General features: G+C 53.5%; 1 protein-coding gene across 1 annotated transcript in view; it reads left to right on the plus strand.

Moving 5' to 3' along the window:
* Nucleotides 1-22,848, plus strand: part of LOC140681552 (uncharacterized) — a 38,967-nt gene extending 16,119 nt beyond the window's left edge. Inside the window, exon 2 of the mRNA XM_072921464.1 lies at nt 22,503-22,848. Within this exon, the coding sequence (XP_072777565.1) occupies nt 22,503-22,848 (346 nt within the window). The remainder of the gene's footprint in view (nt 1-22,502) is intronic.
* The last annotated feature ends 642 nt before the right edge of the window (nt 22,849-23,490 follow it).

Genomic DNA, 23,490 nt, shown 5'->3' on the forward strand with positions numbered 1-23,490 from the left:
ATCTCAACAATGTCTTCATCCACGGCCCGCAGGAGGTTGCCAAGGCTTTCAGTCAGGCTGTACATTCTTCGGTTCTGTGTGGAAAACAAGGCTGGGCAACCCAACGCTGCTGCTGCTGCTGCAGGGCTCAGAGGTCGAAGGCCTGTCCCAGAGCACTCAGGCAGCTGAACAGTGACCCTGGAGAGCTGGGAGCAGCTGCCACAGCTCCCAAAGCCCAGCCAAGCCCAAGGGGCTGCTTTCCCCAGCCCCACGCTGCCAGCACAGCTTCAGCTGCTGCCTCCTTCTCACCATCGAGGGGTCCTGGCTGAGCACCACGAGGCCTCTGAGCGCCACGCGACGCATCTCTCTGGACCGTCTCTTCAGGTGCCTTGTCATGATCTGCAGGACCTTTTCACCGCATTCACTCAAGTCCAGGCAGTCCAGGACCTGAAAGGCACAGAGCAGTGACAGGAGTGCCCAGCTGGCAGGAGCTCAGAACCGCACAGGGCTGAGCCAAGGCAGCAGCACAGGGCACCATCCCAGGCAGCTGCGGCTACCAGAGGGCAGAGGCGTGGGAGGCAGCTGAGCGAGGCAGCGCTGGCCATCGGGCTCACCTCCACCAGGAACGTCAGGGCGGGCAGTTCCCAGTCTGAAATGTCTTGGCTGAGTAGGTCAAAGAGGCAGGATGCGATCCTGCAGCGCCAGATGATGGAGACACGGCGCATCTCCCTGGGGGGGAGAAAAAGGCACCATTGCTCCTGAGCTGAGTGGCCAAACCTCTCCCAGGGCTGACTCACAGAGGTCTGGTCTTCTCCCGAGCACTCCCGAGCACGGGTGCTTTGGGAGGCAGCTGCTCCAGGGCACCCTCCTCTCCCAGCCTTTTCAGCTCATCCCTCCCTTGGGGACAAGGCCCTGCCGCCCGTGAGCACGGGGACTGCGTGGGGTGATCTGGGAACAAAGGAGAGGGGCGGTGGGGAGAATGAGGTCTTACCTGGCCAGCAGACCCACTGCATAGTGGTGGGTGTGGGCACAGAGCAGCATGTTCCAGGCACACCTGCGTTCCATTGCTAGCACCACGTCCTCGTACTGCATTTGGCAGAGCAGGGCCTTCAGGGTCTGCAGTGCAAAGCTGTGTGCAGAGCAAAGCCCAGGTCACACTGGGAGGCCCGGCTCCTGCCCTGGGACCATGGCAGGGATGGGGAGGCTGGGAAGACCGGGATGGAGCACCTGTTGGGGTGGGCGGCAAGGCCGTGTTGCTCCTGGCATCTCTTCCAGAAGGTATCCACCTCTTCTGGCATATCCAGCGTGCTGATGTAAGCTTGGAAGAGCAGACGCAGAAGGAGATTGGGGAAATATACCTGCACTACAGGTGGGCACCAGGTCAGATTGAAGACCCTCCACATTGTTACTGTTGCCTGCAAGAAATGAAACACCCAGAGACAGCAATCAGTGCCAAGACATGCATGTGGCATGGCCCCGGCCTGCGAGGGAGAGGCCAAGGGAGACACAGGGGGAGCAGCCGGCCTGGTGGCCCAGAACCTTGCCCCCAAGCCAGGTTTCAGCCCAGCGCCTGAGGCAGGGAGATGCAGCTGGGGCAGGGCAGAGAGCTAGCTGCTGGAGAGGTGGCCTGGGGGCTGGCAAAGGCCGCTTCCAGAAACTCACAGCCAGGGCAAAGACCCCTGTGCTGTCCCCATCGGAGGTGTACACGCTGTCCTCTGGCCAGGCGCTCAGCACATCGAGGAGGATCTGCAGCACCGGCTCGGCAGTCCTGCTCGAGGACATGATGGTCCCCCACATGGTCACGGCAGCTCTGTGGGGCCAGAGCTCTGTGTCAGGGCGGGTCTCAGCCACAGCAGCGTGGCCTGGGCAGCTGCAGGGGCCCGCGCTGGCCCTCAGGCCGGCCTCTGACTCCTGCCCCTGGCTGGCAGCAGCCAGCCAGCCCACGTGGGTCCAGGCCCTGAGGGGCAGGGAGGGAGCATGGCAGCAGGCTCTGGAGTTGACATGCCAGGACTGGAAAACAGAGGGGCCAGAGGCTCCTGGAACTCTCCACCTGTCTGGCAGGGACAGGCTCTACGGGGTGGGGGGACAGGTGAAGCCTAAGGCCTCAAGGCAGGTGGGGATGCCATGCCTGTCACACGATGGGGCCCAGCGCAAGAGAGTGATCAGCACGTCAGAGGGGTATTCCTTGGTCAGCTCCAGAAGGGCCTTGTCCAGCCTGTGCTCAGCAGAGTCGTTGGCTGTGAGCCACCGGTGGATGTACCTCACCATGGCTGGCACCTACAGAAGGCACAGGGAGACTTGGAGAGCTGCCAGAGCAGCAACTTGCCCAGCTTGCCCTGAGAAGTGCTTCCCTTTCCACCACATTGGGCTGGGCCTCAAAGGCTGAGGGAGCCCAGCACACCCAGCATGATGTGCCACACCAGTCCTGGGGCAATCAAGCCCTTGCCCCAGACTGCTTACTTGCTTTGCATTGGCGACACCCTTCTCCACCAGCAAATCCAGCATGGCAGCACTGGTCTCGGCACTGAAGAGGTGAAAGCTTGCCAAGATCCCGGTGCCCACACCTGTGCTCTCTTCCTGCCAAATACACGTGATGAATTGACGGATGGTCTGCAGGAGAAGGGCAGGAAGAGAGGGAGAATGCACGGAGTGCTCCAACCACTCGGTGCTGGGCTGAGCAGTGCCAGCAGGCCCAGCCCAGGTGGGGATGGCCGCAGGTACCTGCGCTGTTCTGCGGAAGCGGCCACGGGCGGGTTCCTGTTCTTGTGTCCGCTCCAGGGCTGCATCTGGTAAAGAGCGAGCGCGGCCAGAGCTGCTGAGGGGCTGCAGGAGAGGCCGGAGAACACAGCCCAGCCCTGTTCTTGCCCGGCAGGGAGAGCCTCATGATGCCCCAGGGATGGAGCATGGCTGCCACGTGGTCCAGCCCCAGCCCAGCTTCTGTCCTATCCATGGGCATGTCCGATGGGATGGGATGGGATGGGATGGGATGGGATGGGATGGGATGGGATGGGATGGGATGGGATGGGATGGGATGGGATGCGATGGGATGCAATGGGATGCAATGGGATGCAATGGGATGCAATGGGATGCAATGGGATGCAATGGGATGCAATGGGATGCAATGGGATGGGATGTGGACAAGCTGGCTGCAGCCACTAGCCATGCAGCCCAGCAACCCAGCTCTGCCACTCACCCTCCTGCAGCTGCTTGAATGGCACCACCTCTTCAGTCTCATGCCCTGGGGCAGCTCCAGGGCCTTTGTCCTCTTCCTCCACCCCGGCCAGCTTGGGCACTCTTAGGGGTTTCTGCTCCATGTCAGTGACTGGATCTATAGCTACTTGCAGGAGAGATGCCTCGGAAAAGCTCCGAGTCAGCAAGTCCTGCTTTCGTGCCTGCAAGGCACCTTCAAGAGAGAAGCCTGAGGAAGGCTACAGGACAGCAAGTCCTGCGCTCTGGTCTCGAGGGCTCCTGCCACAAGGACAGGAGACTCCTGTCAAGGATTGTGCTCTTGCCTCAAGGGCACTGGTGGCAGGGATGGGAGATGCCTCCAGGGCACCAAGTCCCTCGCTCTGCCCTTGAGGGCACCTGCAGAAGAGAAGCCTCAGGAAGGCCACAGGTCATCAAGTCCTGTGGTCTGGCCTTGAGGTCAGCTGCAGGAGTAACGCCTCAGAAATCTCTGGGTCAGACACGAACGAGTGCGCTGTGCGAGGACTCCTCACAGCACTGCTCTGTCCCGTCCTGTCCTGTCGCGTGCTCGGAGCACTGTGGCATGGTCCTGTCACTGTCAGCTCCTATGTCACCACGTGTCACAAAGGGCCCTTGGACACACTGTTCCATGCCATGGTGACCATGCTGCACGTGTCACAAAGGGCCCCTGCATACACTGCCCCCTGCCCTGGGGGCACCACCAGCCCACCCAAAGTGGCTCAGGTTGGAAGGAATCCCTTCCCCCAAGCGTCCAAGACAGCCCAGCACGGTCTTTAGGAGCAGCTCAAACCATCAGCAAACGCTGCCCTGCTCTGCGGGCTCAGGGCAGCAGAAGGAGCCCCTGGGGCTGCCGACGCAGCCGCGCTGGGAAGGGCACGGGGCCTTCCACAGAAGCTGGCACGGCCTCCTCGGGACACGTCCCGGCTGGTGGCCATCCTAAACCCGCGGGTGTGACACAGACAAGGAACGTGTGGGCCAGGGCACGAATGCTACTCTGAGCCCTGGGCCTCAGGGAGCGCTGACATCAGCAGCTGTGGCAGAGTCCCTGCCCAAGCAGACCTGCCACCCCCCGAGCCCTGGCAGCGCTGGTGCCCGTCTCCTGCCCCAGAGACCTGTGCCCCTGGGGGCTTCTGTGCCAGAGGGAGCCAAACCCACCTGCACTGGGGGCTGTGCTCCTGCTTGGCAGGAACACCTGGAGCAACTGCTGGCAACACTTGGTCTCTGTCAGAAGCTCTTACTCCATGCTGAAATTATTTTCTCATTGAAGTTATTGCCTTCAGCACAAAAACACCTCAGCGACAAAGGCACAGAAAAATCTGGCAAGGAAGAATCCTCCATTCAGGAAAGCTTTACATCCCATTGCTCAACTCAAGTGGTTCCAAAACATTGCAAACTTCCCAAATTAATTGGGATGGCCTGAGGAAGTGAAGATTTGGAATTCTGCTTCCCATCTCAAAGCAGCAACTCATTTGCCTTAACCTCATCCATTGTGTGTCACTTTACAGAACATAACACTACACAATAAAAGGGCAAAACCAAGAGCCATTGTTTGGTTTGCAAATGGTTTTCTATGAATGGATGATAATATCCTAGGTCTCTTAAGGAATAAAAGCTCTCAAGAAATGAAAGTCCACTCAGTGGTACAAAAGTAGCTCAAACAAATGAGGAGATGGCAAAAGGGCTAATCCTCCCCCTGCTACAGATATCTAATTGTCCAGTAAAGTACAGCTCTCCCCTCTTCTTCCCTGCAGGAGAATCAGGACCATGAAAAGGAAAAGTCACAAATATTCTTTCTGCCCTGCGTAACCAAAGCTGTGCCAAAGCACAGATGCTGCCTTCAAAGTGACTCGAATTCCAGCCTAGAGCTCTCACCTTCCAGAAAACTCCTTCCCCAACACCCCACTAACACCAACTCCCCCCAAACTCCTGCACAGAAGCCCTCAGCACCCTGTCAGGAACCCCGGCTGTCCCTGTCCCTCTGCAGAGCTTTCCCACCCTCCAGCAGACCCCCTGGTTCCCTGCACAGTGCCCTGGCATGGCCTCAGGAGGATCTGCTCCAAGGGCTTCCCCTGGAGCAAGCTCAGGCTGCCAGGCCTATGGATCCTGGATCATCCTTCCCACCGAGCCTTCCTGTGCACGGCTGTTCCATCTGCACCTTCGGGCTCAGCTCAGACTTCTCCACTAAACCAGGAGTGCTGGTAAAGGCTGGAGAGCAGCCTGGCAAGCTCTTTCTCCAGCTCCCTCTTTACTCTTGGGGAGGTAGAACATTCCACAGGAAAGCAACTGATGCCACAAGGAGGGGTGGCCTCAAGCACCTTTGGCAATGAAACAAAGCCTCTGTTTGACATAAGTAAGCACAAGCAAGTCACAAAAGTAAACAGGTAATTAGCACAGCCATACATAGGAACTCAGCACCAGTTAGCATAAGAAAAACCTGGCAGGCCTAACTTGACCTGAGAGTGACTTGACACAAAGCTTTAGACATAGTCTACCAGAAGAACTAAGGGCAAGTGTGGAGTCAGCCCTGTGCAGGGAAGCCATGAGGAAGACTTTGTGCTGCTTTAGGGCATCGGGACCGCTCCTGCCAGTGCTTGGACATCAGCTTCAAGTATAGGAATCTGAGCCAATGTATTTCCAACCCCCTGCCTATCAAATCGCCTCAGCAGCGTAAAGATGGACGGTATGTTTGGTACAATTCCTGCATCAACCCACTGAAATTTATACCTGGTGGAGGAATATTTTAGTGGGGTGCAGACCCCCGCCCTCCCGCCAGGTCAATAAAAGAGCTTTTGGTAGACAGTGCATTTGTCTGCCAATTTCTTTGAATGAGGGAGACCCCTCAGGACTGCTATATCCTGAGGGAATTCCACTGGCCTTGACCTGTAGGCAGCTGCACAAGCTTAAAATCTGCTGCCCCAGCTTCCAGGACCTCTCTTGGCCAGCATCCTGACGTGGATGCAGAACTGTTGTGAGGCACTGCTGGGACCCAGCAGGACAGGACTGCCTGTGTCGTGTCCACATAGCACCCCTCACACAGCCAGGGTCATCCCGAAACCAGAGAAATGCTCAGGTGTCAGCAGAGGGGAGCAAGGAGCACTGAGCTCCTCTCAGGGTATCTCAGCTGGGCTCGCTCCACAACACTCCCCCCCATTTTAAGGCCTGCTGATGCCCAGCTGCCAGAAATGCCTCCCTTGTGCTCTCCAAGATGCACAGGGAGAGCCAAGAAGCAGGACACCTTGGGAGGCAAACCTTCCAAGCCTTTGCTGAGGCCAGGCACACACCAAGATTAGCCAAGACTCTCCACCACACTGCCTGGCCCACCCAGCCCAGCTCTGTGCTGGCCCCGGGCCACAGCAGCTTCCACCAAGCAAGGTCAAATGCATGTAGCCAAGAGCTGAAACACAGCAGGCAGGGAAGATGTGAAAAGTGTGTGCGTAAAGGCCTGTTAATTCACAGCTCTCAGAGAGAGCTTTGGGGCTCACAGCTGGACAGAGATGCTCCTGCTCACACCTCTGTCCAAAGCGGGGGAATCACACCTTGCTGCAGGTGCTTGGGTTGGTCTCTGCAGGTCCAGGTGGATGCCAAACCTGCTCTTCACAGCCTTCTCCCTTGCCCTGCCCCTCTGCCAAGCACAACATGCCTGAAGGACTGAAAAGACCCCAGAGAGCCAAAGGGGAACACTTGCACCTGCTCACTGTGAGCTCCCTGGGAAGCACTGTCCTTGAGAAGCAAGCCCCTTTCCTCCAAAGGCATTTCCCCAAATGTGTAGCTTTCTTGGGGAACACCAACACACTCTTAAGAATAGCTGGCAAGGTTGAATGACTTCAGGTCCTCTGAGGACAGGCACTCCAGCTGTAGCTCGTATTCCCCCAAGTGTGTTTCCAGGTGGAGGTTCCGAGGTGCATCCCCAGGCCCTCTACAAACACAAGCTGCTCACTGCCTCTTCACCTGCCTCAACTCCAGCCTGTGGTCATGGCAGCAAAACCAGGCTGTTCCCAGCCAGAGCCCAGAGCCCTGCTCCTGCAGGACGCTCTTGCCAGCACCTTCCAGGCCTCTCTGCTGTGCACACAGCGCTTTTCATGCCTGCTCCCAACAGGCTCTGGAAGGCAGAGCACAACCTGGCTGGCTCTGCCACCAGCACAGCCCAAGCACAGGCAGAGGAAGAAGCAGCAGGGGTTTTTTTGCAGCCATACCCAGGAGAAACCGGAAGGGTGCCCTCCCTCTGCTCTCACTTGGTTGCCTTTCTGACTGCCTCTGAGGCTGGGGCTGCCATTCCTGGGTTCTGGGGACCAGAACCACACCTGGGATCCCGGCACTGCCTGACAGCGCTCCAGGCTCTGGCACAGTCTGAGTCTCGGGCACCGTGCTGCTGCTTCATTTGCTCTTAGGCACAGCCAAAGCTCTCTGTTAAGCCCAGATAGTCTCTGGTTCTGCTCTCTCCAGGGATTGCAGCTCCCTGCCCAGGCATTGCAGCTCGCTTGGCCAGCCCCTGCTGACTGCCCACTGCCCTCATTCACACTCAAGGAGGTCTGAGATGAAATCAGAGCACCAAGACAAGGATAAGAAAGGAGGGCCCTCGCCACCCACAGGGGAGCCAATGTTTGACATCATCCCCAAGTCCCTGATGTACGAAAGTCTCTGCAATCTGCACAAAGACATTGTACGACAGGGACGTGAGGCTTATACAACCTGGTTACACCGGGTCTGGGACCTTATGGGTACAGGCATGCAACTGGATGGTGGTGAGGCAAGGAATTTGGGACCCTTGACCCAGGACTCAGGTATTTATCAGAATTTTGTAAGGGAGCCAGGCTCCCTTTTCCGCTGGGAGTGGCTTTTAATGAGTGTCAGAGAGAGGTTTGTCCACAAGGAGAGAATGCAGGAGCACCACCACAGAATGAGCTGAAAGTCCCTTGAGGAAGGGATCCAACAGCTGAGAAAAGTGGCAGTATTGGAGGTACTCTTTGGGAGGGATGGACAGCATGATAATGACCCTGGCAAGGTCAGATGCACAGGGCAAATGCCGTGGAATCTGGCAAATCTAGGGCCATGTCAATACACCACCTTCATTGCAACGATTAATGCTGATACCAGCTGAGAGACCGTGGGTTCTGCTGCAAAAAAGTTTAGAAATTGTGAGAGAATGATCAATGGCGAGATGCAGGCTCATGTCTCTGCTGTGATCAAGGAACTCAAAGAGGAGTTTAAAGAGAAGATGAGGAAGATGAAGGAGGAGGTGAGGAAGATCAATGCAGCACCAGTGCAAGTCACAGGCCCAATAGTCAGAGCCCAATACGCCCAGCTAGAGAGAGAGGATACACCCCACAAACTTACTTGTGGGGTTTTTTTTTGCATGGGGAAGACATGGGAAGGAGAGATGGGAAACCCACTTCTGTCCTGGCAGTGAGGGTGCATCCACTCAAGGAGGGAAACACTAACCGAGGGAATTCCAGTAAAGTGAAGGTAGCCTCAGCCTCCCCTGACCGAGCAGCTGGGTATGATCTGTCAGATCCCCTTGAAGGTACCACTAGTATGTATGCCTAGGAAAGAAATAATAACCAGGGTTAGAGGGGCCCTGCCTCTAGCCAGAGAGAGTCACCGGAAAATCAGGTCTTCTGGATGGTGTGGATGCAATGGCCACAGGCATATGATGCCTTAGTTGATACTGGTGCGCAGTGTACCCTGCTACCATCAGGACATGTGGGGGCAGAACCTGTTTCCATTGCCGGGGTGACAGGGGGATCGCAGCAATTGGCCCTGTTGGGAGCCGAGGTGAGCCTGACTGGGAAGGAGTGGCAGAAACATCCTATTGTGACTGGCCCAGAGGCCCCGTGTGTTCTGGGCATAGACTTCCTCCGGAATGGCTGTTACAAAGACCCAAAGGGACTCAGGAGGGCTTTTGGCATAGCTGCTGTAGAGGCAGAGGGCATTAAGCAGTTGAACACCTTGCCTGGACTATCAGAAAACCCATCTGCAGTAGGACTCCTGAGGGTGGAAGAGCAGCAAGTACCAATTGCCGCCTCGACAGTGCACGACCGGCAGTATCGGACAAATCGAGGTGCTGTGATCCCCATCCACAGAATGATCCGTGAGCTGGAGAGCCAAGGGGTGTTCAGCAAAACCCCACCCTTGAACAGCCCCACTTGGCCTGTGTGCAAGTCTGGCAGAGAATGGAGATTGCCTGTGCATTATTGTGCCGTGAATGAAGTGGCTCCACTGCTGAGCGCTGCTGTGCCGGACATGCTGGAATTCCAGCACGAGCTGGAGTCCAAGGCAGCAAAGTGGTACGCCACTATTGACATTGCCAAGGTGTTTTTCTCCATTCCTCTGGCAGCAGAATGCAGGCCTCAGTTTGCTCTCACCTGGAGGGGCGTTCAGTACACCTGGAACTGACTGCCCCAGGGGTGGAAGCTCAGCCCCACCATCTGCCATGGACTGATCCAGGCTGCGCTAGAAAAGGGTGAAGCTCCAGAACACCTGCAGTACATCGATGGCATCATTGTGTGGGGGAACACGGCAATGGAAGTATTTGAGTAAGGACAACAGATCATCCAGATTCTGCTGAGAGCCAGCTTCACCATCAAGAAGAGCAAAGTCAAAGGACCTGCCTGAGAGGTCCAGTTCCTGGGAGCAAAGTTTCAAGACGGATAGTGTCACATTCCCACTGAGGTCACCAATAAGATCACTGCAGTGTCCCCACCAACCAGCCAGAAGGACACACAAGCTTTCCTATGCTCCATTGGCTTTTGGAGAATGCCCATTCCTGAGTACAACCAGACTGTGAGCCTTCTCTACCTGGTCACCCACAAGAAGAACGATTTTCACTGGGGCCCTGCGCAGCAGCAAGCCTTTGCCCAGATCAAGCAGGAGATCGCTCATGCTGTAGCCCTTGGCCCAGTCAGGGCAGGACCAGAGGTGAAGAATATGTTCTACTCTGCAGCCAGGAGCAATGGTTTGTCCTGGAGCCTTTGGCAGGAGGAGCCTGGGGAGACTCGAGGCTGACCACTGGGATTCCGGAGCTGAAGTTACAGAGGGTCTGAAGCCAACTACACTCCTACAGAGAAGGAAATCTTGGCCGCCTATGAAAGAGTTCAAGCCACCTTGGAGGTGATTGTCATGGAAACACAACTCCTCCTGGCACCACGACTGCTGGTGCTGGGGTGGACGCTTAAAGGAAAAGTTTCCTCTCCCACCATGCCACTGACACCACATGGAACAAAAGGATTGTTCTGCTGTCCTTCATAAGAGTAAATGTTGTTCTGTTCTCCTGTTCTTGTCACTGTGCTCACCCTGCATGAGGTGTGTCTGCAAGCCCTCCAACCTCTGGGCTTGGGGTGGGCAAGTGTTCCTGAGGGAACAGGGATGGGGCAGCTGGGCTGGACTGACCCAAGGGATGTTCCATTCCATGTGACACCATGATCAGCAATCAACTGAGAGAACTGGGTGACAAGGGGGTAGGGGATTAATTTCTGTTTGAAGATATTTTTCTTTCAAAACAGCACCTACACATACAGAATCTTATCCTGCCACAAGGTTGTCAAACATTTTCTGCTGATAGGCAATTTCCTGTGGATTAGCTTTTCTTCTGTTAGTGCTTTTTTTAGTTGGGTTTGGAAGGTTTTTTTGGTCGGTTTTGTTTTTTTCCCTGTTGAACTGCCTTTCTTCTGATGCATAAGTTTTTTCTCCCTTTCCTTGTGCCTTGCTTGGCACCTGATGGCAAGACAAATTTACCCAACTCAGTCATCTTGCCCAGTTATGTTTAGCAGTCACCATTACTAGATGAGTTCAGTCACAGACTCCCTGCAATTTGGCAGCATCCACCAAGAATTGAAAGTGCATTTCATGTCCTTGTAGAGATAATAGAAATAATCCACAGTGGTGGTCAAGGGCTGGTCACTGAGGGATGTCAGCAGGGCGTGGCTGCCAAGAGGACTCTGTACCATGGATGACATTTGAGCCTCATTGTTCAGCCAAATTCCCACCCACCCCATGTTCCACTCCTTCAGCCCGGGTCTCTCCAGTCTGGCTCTGAGGAGACCACAGCAGACCCTGTCACAGGCCTGCTGAAGCCTGTGCACACAACATCCCCTTCTTTTCCTTCCCATGTGGGTTCTGCAGTCCCTGCCTTGTCCTGCCAGTGCCTGGAATGGCTGCAGGAGGATTTGCCACATCCCCTTCCCTGCCGAGCCTGACCAGTCCATGACTCTCCCAGTCCCCCTCCCTGCCCAGACTGGTTCCATGTCTGCCCTTCCCAAGTGCCCAGGACCCTCTGGGATGGCTCTGGCCTTTCCAGGGAGTTTGAGAGAGGTGCCACAGTGACGCTGCCCAGCCTTCTCAACAGGCCTGACACCAAAGGCCTTTTCCACATCCCTCAGTCCCAGATCAGTGGCCAGAACACAGCACAGCCCTGTCCAGGTCCTCAGGGTGGTTCAGAAGGGAGGCAGCAGGGTTTTCTCCCCACAGACCCTCACTCCATCCAATGTCTCTCTGTGCAGTCCATGGCTGCCCTGAGCATTTTTTCCTGGAGCCTCCCTGCCCAGGATGTTTGTCTCTATGCTGTCCTAACCACCGCCCAGCAAAGAATTCAGGTGCTTTCCCAGAGGAGGTTACTCTCAGAGTAAAATGGCCTCAAGGCACTGTTTGTGCCACTGGAATTGTGCCACCCCCCTGAGTCCTGCTGATGGTGTTTGTGCTCACACAGGTTCATCTCCCCACACACACACACTCACGATGCACTGCTAAAATCTCCCCAGTACACAGCAAACATGGCCTGCTGGCCTGGTCACTTGGTGTCCCTCCATGCAGGGACAAACAACCTCCTGCAGGTGGGGGAGAGGCCAGTGCTGGCAATGGTGGTTGCAGGGGCTGGTGTGGGACAATTGTCGTGGGGCACCTTCCCAGGCTGTCCCCAGAACAAAGACACAGCCCAGGCCCTGCTCTGCTCCTCCATAAGGTCCATGCCAGGAGCTCTGGCTGTGCCAGGACACTGCTGTGTGCCCCCCTGCACACTCGCCCTCTGCCCAGGCACTGGGCTTTGCTGTGCCAGGGCATTCCTGGAGCACATTGCTGACAGCAGCTCTGGAGGAGAGCAAAGCCTTCCTGCCCTGCCCTCAGGAGATGCCCTTTGCTGATGGAGCTGCTGTGCTGGAGCCCAGCTGTGTCCCAGCAGTGCCCACGGCCTGTCCCTGCCTGTGGTCACAGCACGGACACGCAGCAGGACAGTGACCAAGCTGCCAGAGCACTGCGGCCTTACAGCCACAGCAGGGCTGGGAAGGAGAGGGTGGAGTTGGGAAGGGCAGCTCCAAAAGGACCAGTCCCTGCTGCTCCCTGGCAGTGCTGCTCTGCTGGAGCTCTCTTCCTCTTCTCCCCTCTAACTTCATGCAGGCCTCAGACTGGAATCCCAGATAAAACAGGCACTGCAGGGTAGTTTATTTTGTTCCAATGTAGCAAGAGCACAAACCGTGGTTTACAGAGCTTATGGGTAACATCCAAGAGGCAGACAGTGAATAAGATGGTGGGGGTTAAAAAAATGTTATTGAGGATACTTTTATGAGCAAAAAACCCACTGAACATTACCCAGGGACCTGGGCAGGCCTGTTGTGCGTGTCATGAGTTCCATTCCAAAAGTTTGGCAGAAGAAAACAGGCAATAGGTAGCTTCAGAGAAGCAGCCAGTCATCATTTTCCTCAGGGCATCCTTGAGCTCCTGGTTCCTCAGGCTGTAGATGAGGGGGTTCAGGGATGGAGGCACCACCGAGTACAGAACTGACACTGCCAGATCCAGGGATGGGAGGAGAGGGAGGGGGGCTTCAGGTAGGCAAAGGCTGCGGTGCAGAGAAACAAGGAGAGCACAGCCAGGTGAGGGAGGCAGGTGGAAAAGGCTTTGTGCCGTCTCTGCTCAGAGGGAATCCTCAGCACAGCCCTGAAGATCTCCACATAGGAGAAAACCATGAACACAAAACAGGCAAATGACAAAAAGGCACTAACAGCAAGGAGCTCAAGTTCCCTGAGGTAGAAGTATGAGCAGGAGAGCTTGAGGATCTGGGGAACATCAGAGAAGAACTGGCCCAGGGCATTGCCCTGGCACAGGGGCAGGGAAAATGTATTGGCTGTGAGCAGCAGAGCAGTGAGAAAGGCACTGGCCCAGGCAGCTGCTGCCATGTGGGCACAAGCTCTGCTGCCCAGGAGGGTCCCGTAGTGCAGGGGTTTGCAGATGGACACGTAGCGGTCGTAGCACATGACAGTGAGAAGGGAAACCTCTGCTGAAATGAAAAAGACAAACAGAAGCAGCTGTGCAGCACATCCTGAGTAGGAGATGGTGCTGGTGTCCCAGAGGGAATTGTGCAGGGCTGTGGGGACAGTGGTGCAGATGGAGCCCAGGTCGCTGAGGGCCAGGTTGAGCAGGAAGAAGAACATGGGCGTGTGCAGGTGGTGGCCGCAGGCTACGGCGCTGATGATGAGGCCGTTGCCCAGGAGGGCAGCCAGGGAGATGCCCAGGAAGAGGCAGAAGTGCAGGAGCTGCAGCTGCCACGTGTCTGCCAGTGCCAGCAGGAGGAAGTGGCTGATGGAGCTGCTGTTGGACATTTGCTGTGGCTGCAGATGGGCACCTGTTCAGAGAAAAGGATAGTTAAGTTTTGGAGGAGTTTCCTGAAACCAAAATCAAAGCCATTTCCCATACACCCTCCTCTGTGACACACAAGGATATTCTTCTGTGTTTAAGAGCTTAGAGGTTTTCATTTTAAGCTCCCCCTATTTCTATCCTGCTATTCTTGGATATCAGAAACGCCCAGCATTTCTGCTGCCCTCCAGGAAAACAGAGTTGGTTCCCTGAGGCTACAGGATGAGTGGAGACTGGGGAGACATGGTCTGTCACTTCATTCTGCTTGGAGTTTCTCTGGGCTTTCATTTTCTCAAATAAATGATGCTCACACTCCCATGTTTCTCTTACAAACCCCCAGGTACTGCTGAGAGCAGATGGATCCACCACTGCCCAGCTCCACATTTGCAGCCAAGGACTCACATTGCTCATTTCACCTACCCAGCAGCATTTTCAGTGTCAAAACACCTCTGCCTTTTCCTATCAATCTCATAACTCAGAGGTGCTCTAGGACAGGTTTGCATCCTGGATTGCAGCTTCCAGCTTGGACTGAAATCTCCTGGAGACTTCCAAGTGTCCTTCTGATGGCACTGGATGAAGGGAGATGCAGCTCCTTCCCTGGCTGCACTGCCAGCATTGCCCAGAGCCGGGCACTGGGGACAGCTGTGTCACCCTGAGCCAGCTGTGCCCCCTGCCAGAGCCCCCAGTGCCGGGCAGCTGCTCCCAGCCCTGTGCTCTGCAGAGGGAACTGGGCCCGGGGCTGCAGAGCTGCCCCACGGCTCTGCTGCAGCTCTGCCTGCGCAGGAGGGGCTGCACGCCTTGGAGCCCCGGCCCTGAGGGCAGAGGCTGGGCTGGGGGACAGGAGCAAGGGGGCTTGTGCAGAGGGAGGGGCTGCACTGGAGGGGCTCCTCTGGACATCTCTAAACTCTCCCTGCCTCAGCATTTCTGGGTTTTGTTCTCTCTCCTTCCCTGATCTTCTCTCTGCTTCCTGGAGATTTTCCTCCTGCAGGTGTTTCCCTGTGCCTGATCTCTCCCTGCCAGCACTCCCAGACCCCAAATCTCTGTGCACTCTCCTTGGCCTGACAGAACCCTGTCTGTTTGCAGGGCACTGGCTGGGGCAGGTTCTGTTTGCAGCTTGCAGCAAGGACAGCTCAGACTGGGCCTGATGGCTCCAGTAAAGGTGGTGCTGGTGCTGTCCATGGGCAGAAAGACAGTAAGCACATTAGGGATTTCCTGTGAACCTACTGAGCACTAAAACTAACAGTTCAGATGTCTCAGGCACTTATCAAAATTCATAATCAACCTTTAATATTTATCCCTCCCTCCCTGTCATTCTCCAGTAGAAGGAAACTGAATACAAAATCTCTGGAAATCTCTTTTTTTATCAAATCCTTGTCTTGGAAATATTTTATGACTGGTGAGAACCCTTCAGTATTTCAGAGCTTCATCAAAATTTCACCTCCCCTGCACCAGAAATACTCAGAGTTGTACTCACAGGGTCTGTGGGCATTGGGATGTTCCAGCTTTAGGAGATCGCTCCAGGAGCTGCAGCTGCATTGTCCTGCAGCCAGAGGTTCCTGTGCCAAGGGCTGGCAGTGATTCTGCCCCAGGCACTTCTCAGCCCTTCCCAGCCCTGACTGATTGAAGCTCTTTGTGCCTCTGTGCTATGCCCGGGCTGGCTGCAGGCAGTGCCCCAGCCCTGCTGGGCTGGGAGAAGAGCTGCTCAGCAAGAGAAATGTGCTTTTGAAGCTCTGCTTGGTTACCAGGATCACCCTCTGTGCCAGGAGCCCGGCCCAGCTCAGCAGCACAGACACAGCACAAGGACTTTAATGACCCTCTGGGGCTTTGTGCTCAGGCCCTGAGAGGGAGCTGCAGAAACCTCTCCAGAACTCCAGGTCAGAATCCAACTCCAAAGTTTCTTGGACTTTTAATGGGTCCCACTGAGGGACACGACTGAGAAAGTGTCCCCAGGCCCCAGGCAGAGCAGAGAACTGGAGGCACTGATGACAGGTGGGGACAAAGAGAAGCCAAGTCTTGGTGCCCTGGGGCACAGCAGGGTCTGTGCCACCAAGGGCTGTCAGGAGACACCTTGTCCTGAGGCCCTGGGGCCTCCTGGCACAGCCCCAGCCAGGCTGGGCACTGTCACCCCCTGGTCCTGCCCTCAGCATCCCCCCCTAGCCCACATCCCAGTGGCCTCAAGGATCTGCTGGAAAGAGTCCCTGGGGAACCTTGGTCAGGAATGGCCCTGGGGGCTCCTTCATGCTCCCAGGGACTGCAGGTTTTTCAAAGGACTTTGGCTTTGGCTTTTGCCTTGGAGTCTCTGAGAGCTTATTGCAATCCTGGCCTCAAATTATCTGCTGTAATTAGTCCCTGGAGAGGCTTTGCCAGTAACAACACTCAGTGGGGCCCATTAATGCTTCAGGGTACTTCAGTTCTTTTAAGGTACTTGGTGTTTCACTTTTGATCCAGACTCTGTGAGAGGTTTGTGCAATCCTGGCCCCAATTATCTGCTTTAATGAGTTCCTTGAGAGCTTTGTACTGACACTCAGTGGGGCTCATTAATGCTTTGAGATACTCAACTTTTGTAAGGTACTTTGGATTTTCTTCTCCACGCTGAGAGGCTTTTTTGCCATTTTGAGTCTCTGGGAGGTTTTTGTGCCATCCTGGCTTCCAGTTCTCTCCTCCAAGGAGTCCATGAGGAGCCTCTGTTGGGGATGGACTTCAGTGGGTCCCATTAATGTTTTGAGGCACTTTGGTGTCGGAACCCAAAATGTCCCTCAGACATTTTTAGAGGTTCCAGGCCTTGGTCAGAAGCATTTTAGACCCTGGCAAGCAGCAGAAAACAGCTGTGATTTTGAGTTTGAACCATGGAATGAATTACCAACTTTGAGGGTGGAACAAGCGGTCACAGAGGGTTAGAGGGTATAGTAAAAGTAGTTACAAATTAGAGGGTAAAATTTTTTAGTATTGTACAGGGGGGTTTTAATACTTGTACAGGGGGGTGTTACTTTGTACAGGGGGGTCAGGAGTTCTAAGATGGAGGAAAGTGGGCCTGATCCTGTTTTTCCTCCTTCTTCTTCCTTACCTCCATGCTCTTGGTGATGTTGGCACTCACAGATTGGTTTAGAGTAGAAAAGCACATTGTAACATAGATAGTAGGTATTGGGGAAAATCTGTAAACATATAACACGTAATATATCATATAAAAGATAGCAGCAGCCCTGGGCGGGGAGAGAGACGACAGAGACACCGGACAGTGAGGGTGTCAGGAGAGTGTGTGCCTCTGCCTGGGCCGCAGACCAAAGCAGCCGCAGCGGGCGAGGACAATCTTTTAGATAACTAGCAATAAACTACCTTGAGACTGAACAACAAGAGGCTGCGGAGTTTTTCTTTGGAAGTAAAGGTTGGAGGAGAGACTTTACCACCACACGAGAGCCCCGAATCAATCCCGGGGTTCTCACACTTTGGGGTTTTCTTCTGACTTTGACTCCTGGAAAGGTTTGTGCAATCTCCTCTCAGGCCCTGAAGTTCCAGGGCTCAGCTCCAAATGCACCATGAGGCTCATTAGTATCAAGCAAGTCCTGACAAACCACGGCTCTGCCTTGATCACCCTCTGCTCTCCTGCAGTTCATCAGGAAGTTTCTGTAGTGGTTTTGGTTTGCCAATTTCAGATTTCTCAGCCAATGCATTATTTAGTGTGGTGGGTTCAGTTTTGGCTAATTACCAGCGCACTAACTAGAATATACTTACTCATTTCTTGCTGTGAGGTAGGATTAGGAGAAAGGCAAAGTAGGCTCAAACTTTAAGAGTATAAGGAAAAGTTTGTTAAAAGGAACAAAAGAAAGAGTAATAAGGATCAGAACAAAACTTTCAGAACACCTCCCCTCTCCATACAACCTTTTCATACATACTGATTATATAAAAAGACAAACAAAAAAATTTTCAGTCAGTTTACCACCTCTGGAATAGTCCTTCTTTAGTTCACTTAGGGAGAGGAGTCTCTGTTTCTTGCTATGGAGACTTCTCCATAAGAAAACAGTTATCTTGTGGGTCTCAATTTCCACAAAGAGCAGTTGCCTGGAAAAATCTGCAATTACGAAGGCACTCACATTTTTTCACAGCTTTTCCCACGGCTGTGTTAATGGGCCATGTCAGCTTATGGGTTATTAGTTCAAGATGAGCTGTTTAAGAGCAACGGTTCTCTTCATCTATTTCTGAAATCATCTTCATCTCTGCAAAAAGAGGTCTTCATCTCTCCCTGGTGCACAGGGTCTAATCACTCTGCTCTCTTTCTCTGTTCAAACTTCTTCTCATAGGATCACAGCAGTTGCAATATTTGCTTACTTTAGCATGGAGGCCTTTGCTGAAAACAACAATCTCCCCATACTTTTCAATGCCTTATAGGGAAAAAGAGAGTCTGATGTATCAATTACATCCTTCTCCGTAGCTTTACCAGAGGATTTCAGCCCCAAGATCAAGGCATCTCCTCATCCCTCCCATCTGGGACTCAACTTTCGCTTCACTGACCTCAGTGTGCTTTTGTTGCTCCTCTGTGTGCCTGCCCTGTGTCCTTTTCTCTCACTCAAGGGAGGATGGCAGCACTGGCAGAGTCAATATCTGCCCGGGGCTGCAGATGGTTCCATGAGCCCGGCTGGGCTCGGTCCTTGCGGCCGGAGCTGTTTTCCCATGGAGGTTTCTGCAGCGGCTGCGCTGGGGCTGTGTCAGGCTGGGCCGCGCTGGGGCAGGGCCAGGATCTCAGCAGCCAGGCCAGAGCCCAGCAGCAGCACGGCCGGGGCTGATGGCTTCATGACACCAAATATCCATGGGGACACAGCAGGGCATCATGGAACCCAGGAACGGCTGTTGGCAGTGCGGAAACTCCTGGAACCAGGGGCTGTTGTGGCACTGCAGAACCAACACAGCTGCTGCACCTTGTCCCCTGCCCTGCACAGCTCCTTGGGAGGCCTGGCAAGAGCAGCACCCTGGGAGCCTCAGGATTGCCCCTCTGGGATCCATGGCACACACTCCCAGGGGCTGGAATTCCAGTTCCCAGCCAGGAAAAGATGTTCCTGCCCTTGAAGGAAAAGCTCTTATGGAAGAGCCAACAGCCAAGTGGAGCAAGATCCTACAGTGACATTTCACTGCCAGCCTTCATAACTTCACCCATGGTTGTTGTAGCCCATGGATTGGGAATTAAATCAGGGCAGGGCCTTTGGTGGGAGCTGCCCTGGGTCAAAGGAGACACAGAGAGAGAAACAGAGCAGGCAAAGGAAGGCAGGAGAGAAAGGAGGTGTTTTGGTTTGGAATGACACGTGTCTGCTAAGGAAGGCAGGAGCCTCCCCTGAAATGGAAAAATGTCGACTCTTTCTTTCTGAATTGCTATAAAATTGAAATTAAGGGGGGGCTCTCAGGTAAAAATATGGGAGCAGGAATAGCAGTATTTTCTCAGGGAAGAAAATAAAAAGATAAAATATACAATGCAGTAAACGAAAACAACACTGACGGAGTCAGAATACATCCTGACACTCTGTTGGACAGGGTGTTGGCCACAGTCCAATTGGAATGGCGGCTGCAGTCCTCCTGCAGTGTCAGGTGTGGTTCTGTTGGAGAAGTGATCCTGTAGAAAAGGGTGTCTTCTTCTGAAGAGGAAGAGGCAGCTGTTCCTCTGAGAAATCCAGCCCAGAAAAAGCTGTGTTGGTGGGCCAGAATCTCAAGACTAGATGCAGGTAGGAATGCTTGGCTCCTCTTTCTGGGCGGAGCATCTCACATTGGGATGTTACAGTTCTTATCAGTCATGCAGTGACATTCAATAGCCCATTATCAGCAGATGTCTCCCCTGAGGGAGGATTGATTGTGGAAGAGATAAGGAAAAACTGCCCAGTTCACACAGAACAACTGCCATACAGATGGGAAATAGAACACATCTTGCATTTCAGTCTGGGACAGGAGGACAGAAACAAAATCAGCTGAGAAGGCGGCACTCTGAAAAGCAAACCAGAACTGACAGAAAATGAATGGGACAGAAATCAATAATTCTGATAGTTTTATTTATTATCAAAATAAATCACACCCACCCAGCCCCATACAATCCTGACCCCACAAACTCAAATTTGGATCTTCTCTCAATCTCCTTCCAACCCCATCTAATCCTGCAGGCGGAGGAATTGAGTAATTTTGGCATGGGACTGAGGTGGGAACCAGCAACTTTGAGGTGGGATTGAGCAATTTTGGGGTAAGACTGAGGTGTTTCCATTGGCATTGAGTAATTTTGAGGTGACAGAGCAATCCACCTTGGCTTTTGGAGTGCAAAGATATGGAGAATACTCCCATATATCTCTCAGAACCCACAAATCCTCCAGAATATGTCCCCAAACCATAAATTCCACCTCAGATACCTCTTAAATGGTGGGACTTTTGACATCCCTCGTCAATACTCTTTTTAGTCATTTTTCAAGTGTTTTTAAGTGATAAAGACAAATATGAAGAAAATAAGGGCAAAACCAAAAACAGAGAGCCCTTGAGCATCCCCTGGGCATCGGACAAAACAAACTCAGCAGAAATTAAACTTAACCCTCCATAAAATGCCTTGAGGAATATTTGCTCTTCCCACGAGTCACTCGTGATGGAAATGCAAACAAATCCCAAACAATAATAAACCAACAACAGAAGCAATTCTGTGGCAATTCCAAATTTCATCAGTTCCAGCACAGCTCCAGCTCAGATGCTGGCAGGTTGCAAAAAAAGAAGCATGGAAATTTGGCCCAATACAGATTATTAAAAGGAAGGGAAAGGTCTGTTTAGCTGTCACAAAGGTGAGTGACAGGGACCAAGAAAATAATGATTCTCTCCCCAAGCCTGTGAATTCAGGAGTTATTTGGGAATTTAGCTACTTGAGCTGGGCTTCTTGCAGGACTTTTAGCAGCCTTCTCTTTCTCACCTTGGGGTGAATGAGCCTTGTCAGTCTTGCTGGTATGATTTGCTCCCTTTCCTCCAGTGAATTTAAAAAACTTTCCAAGATAGGACATGAAAATATTTTCTTTACACTGGCCACCAACAACAGTCATTTTCCTCATATGTCTACCAAAAGTTGCTCAGAGAAAGCTGCATCCAAGTTTCCAAGAGTTCCTCCAGGAAGAGGCAGAACCTCCTCATAGGAGGGACCCATGCTGTTGTCAAAAAGGCACTTGGGGTCAGACAACAGTGCCCTGAACTCACTGTGCAAAATAATATTGCAATCTGGTTAATAAAATTGTTAGAGTGATGCCTCTGCCCCAATTAAGGTGCGAAGGACACCAAATCTAAAGTGGATTTTATTGAACAGTAAATGTGAGGTAGAGAGAGAGATGGAAAGAAAGAGAAAAGTGGGGAGAGCAAGGGAGTGACAGGGACAGAGATCTCCCCTGGGACAGGGCAAGTGTGACATTGTCCCTGTGTGCGTGTCCTTCCCAGGGTGGGGGTTTTACACCTGAGCCAGTTTGGGTAAGGGGGGTGGTGTTCACCCCCCACCCCGAGCAGGGATGGCCTCACTGTTTAAGGTTACAGTGTCAGATGTAACCAAAAGTGTTTTCAGTCACCATCTCCATAAACTGTTATCAACAGGTGGGGCAGTGTTCTTTATCTCTTCCATGGCTCAGCCCTGATAACGCCCTCCAGGGGCCATCTTCTGTTAATGGGCCATTGAGTGTCACTGCAGGGCTGATAAAATTACATCATCCCATTGTGGGATGCTCCGCCCAGGGGGAGGAACCAAGCATTCCTACCTGGATATAATCTCACCCTTGCAACACCACAACCACCTTGCCTACTGCATTCCCAGAGGACAAGAGCTCCATAACCACCACTGGACCTTCAGAGGAAGACCAGACCCTTCTACAGGATCACCGCTTTGACAGAATCACGTTCATCACTCCAGCCGGACTGCAGCCACCATTTCATCAGACTGCTACCACCACCCTGACCAACGGGCTGTCAGGTTATATCCTGACTCTGTGAGTTTAAGCCAGGGTTTCTGTATCATTGCCTTGATATTCATTTTCTTTTTCAATTGTAATTCTGGCATAAATTCCCCCCTGGTTTGCTTTGAAACCAGTACAAAACTCAATGTGTTCATCCCTTGTTTTCCTCCCAAAACAGGATTTCCCATCCCCTAAAGTTTACCAGATGGAGAAGGCTGCGAGGAAGAGGAAGGAGCCCTGGGACACCGAGGCAGGTGAGGAGGAAGTCAGTGCCCCTTTCCCCCTCTCTCCTGCTCCATCTCCCAGCCCAGCACAGCCCCCGGCTGCAGGACAGCCCCGCTGCCGGTGCCCTCCTGCCGGGGACGCACTGGGGGGATCTCCTTGCCCTTCCCTGTGGCACGGAGGCAAATCCCATCCTTTCCTTGTCCTTCCTACCCCAGAGCAGGAGCTGAGGATGGAGACCAGGAAGGACAAATCCCTGCAGCAGAACCTCATGGAAGAGGCCAATTTGAGCAACTCCACAGCACAGGAATCCAACGGGGAGGAAAATCCCCAGGGACACCACAGGAGGAGGGGCTGCAAACCCAGCCCAGGGCGCTCTGAGGAGGAAAGGCCCACTCTGGGTCAGGAAGGTGGGCAGAGCTTCAGCCAGAGCTCGGAGCTGTTGGTCCCTGAGAAGCTTCATGATGGGGAGAAGCCCTACAAGTGCTTGGAGTGTGGGAAGAGCTTCAGGCGGAGCAAGAATCTGAAACAACATCAGATGATCCACACTGGGGAATGGCCCTACGAGTGTGGGGAGTGTGGGAAGGGCTTCAGCTGCAGCTCTGCCCTTGTAACCCACCAACGCATCCACACTGGGGAGAGGCCCTACGAGTGTCCCGAGTGTCAGAAGAGGTTTCAGACCAGCTCCCATCTCCTCCTACATGAGCGGATTCACACGGATGAGAGGCCCTTCCGCTGTCCCAACTGCGGGAAGGGCTTCAAGCAAAACTCCCACCTTGTCAGGCACCGGCGCATCCACACCGGGGAGAGGCCCTACGGATGTCCCTGGTGTGGGAAGAGCTTCACCCAGAGCTCTGACTTGACCAGACACCAACGGAGGCACCGGTAAGGGCAACCCTGCGAGTGCCCCAACTGCAGGAAGAGCTTCGTGCTCTGCTCCAGCTCCATTTCCCACTGGAGGACCCACATTTGGCACAAGCCTGGTGACTCACATTCCCTGGTATCCATGTTGGAAACACACCTGGCTGCTTCTCCTTTTGATTTGGCCCTAATTTTCCTCTGATTCATCTTTATCCCTTAAACACAGCCAAATAGGGTTAAATTAAAGAAATTGATCAGAAATATCTGAAGTGCCACCATTTCACAGGAGTTTGAGGGGGAATTTAGGATTTGGGGACACATTCTGTGTGGAGTGCCCCTGTTGCTAAGAGGCAGGAATTTGATCTCACCCTTTTTTGTTGCTAACATCTCCTCCCTAGACCCAAACCCTAACTCCACCCCTGGTATTCCCTATACAAACCCCACAGCCCTGCTTTTGCCCTGTCTTTCAGGGCTAATAAATGGATTCTGGAGCTTTGTTAAACCATGACCCGTCTCATTTGTTCCTGTTGCCGGCAGCTGCACCCTCCCTGAACACCATGAACTTAACTTCTGGAGGATTTGTGGGTTCTGGGGTCATTTTGGGCAGTGTTTTCCATCTCTTTGCATTTCAAAAGCCAAGAGGGATACATCTGTCACCACAAAACCACTC

This window comes from Taeniopygia guttata, chromosome 37 (assembly GCF_048771995.1).
Source record: "Taeniopygia guttata chromosome 37, bTaeGut7.mat, whole genome shotgun sequence".
Taxonomy (NCBI): Eukaryota; Metazoa; Chordata; class Aves; order Passeriformes; family Estrildidae; genus Taeniopygia; species Taeniopygia guttata.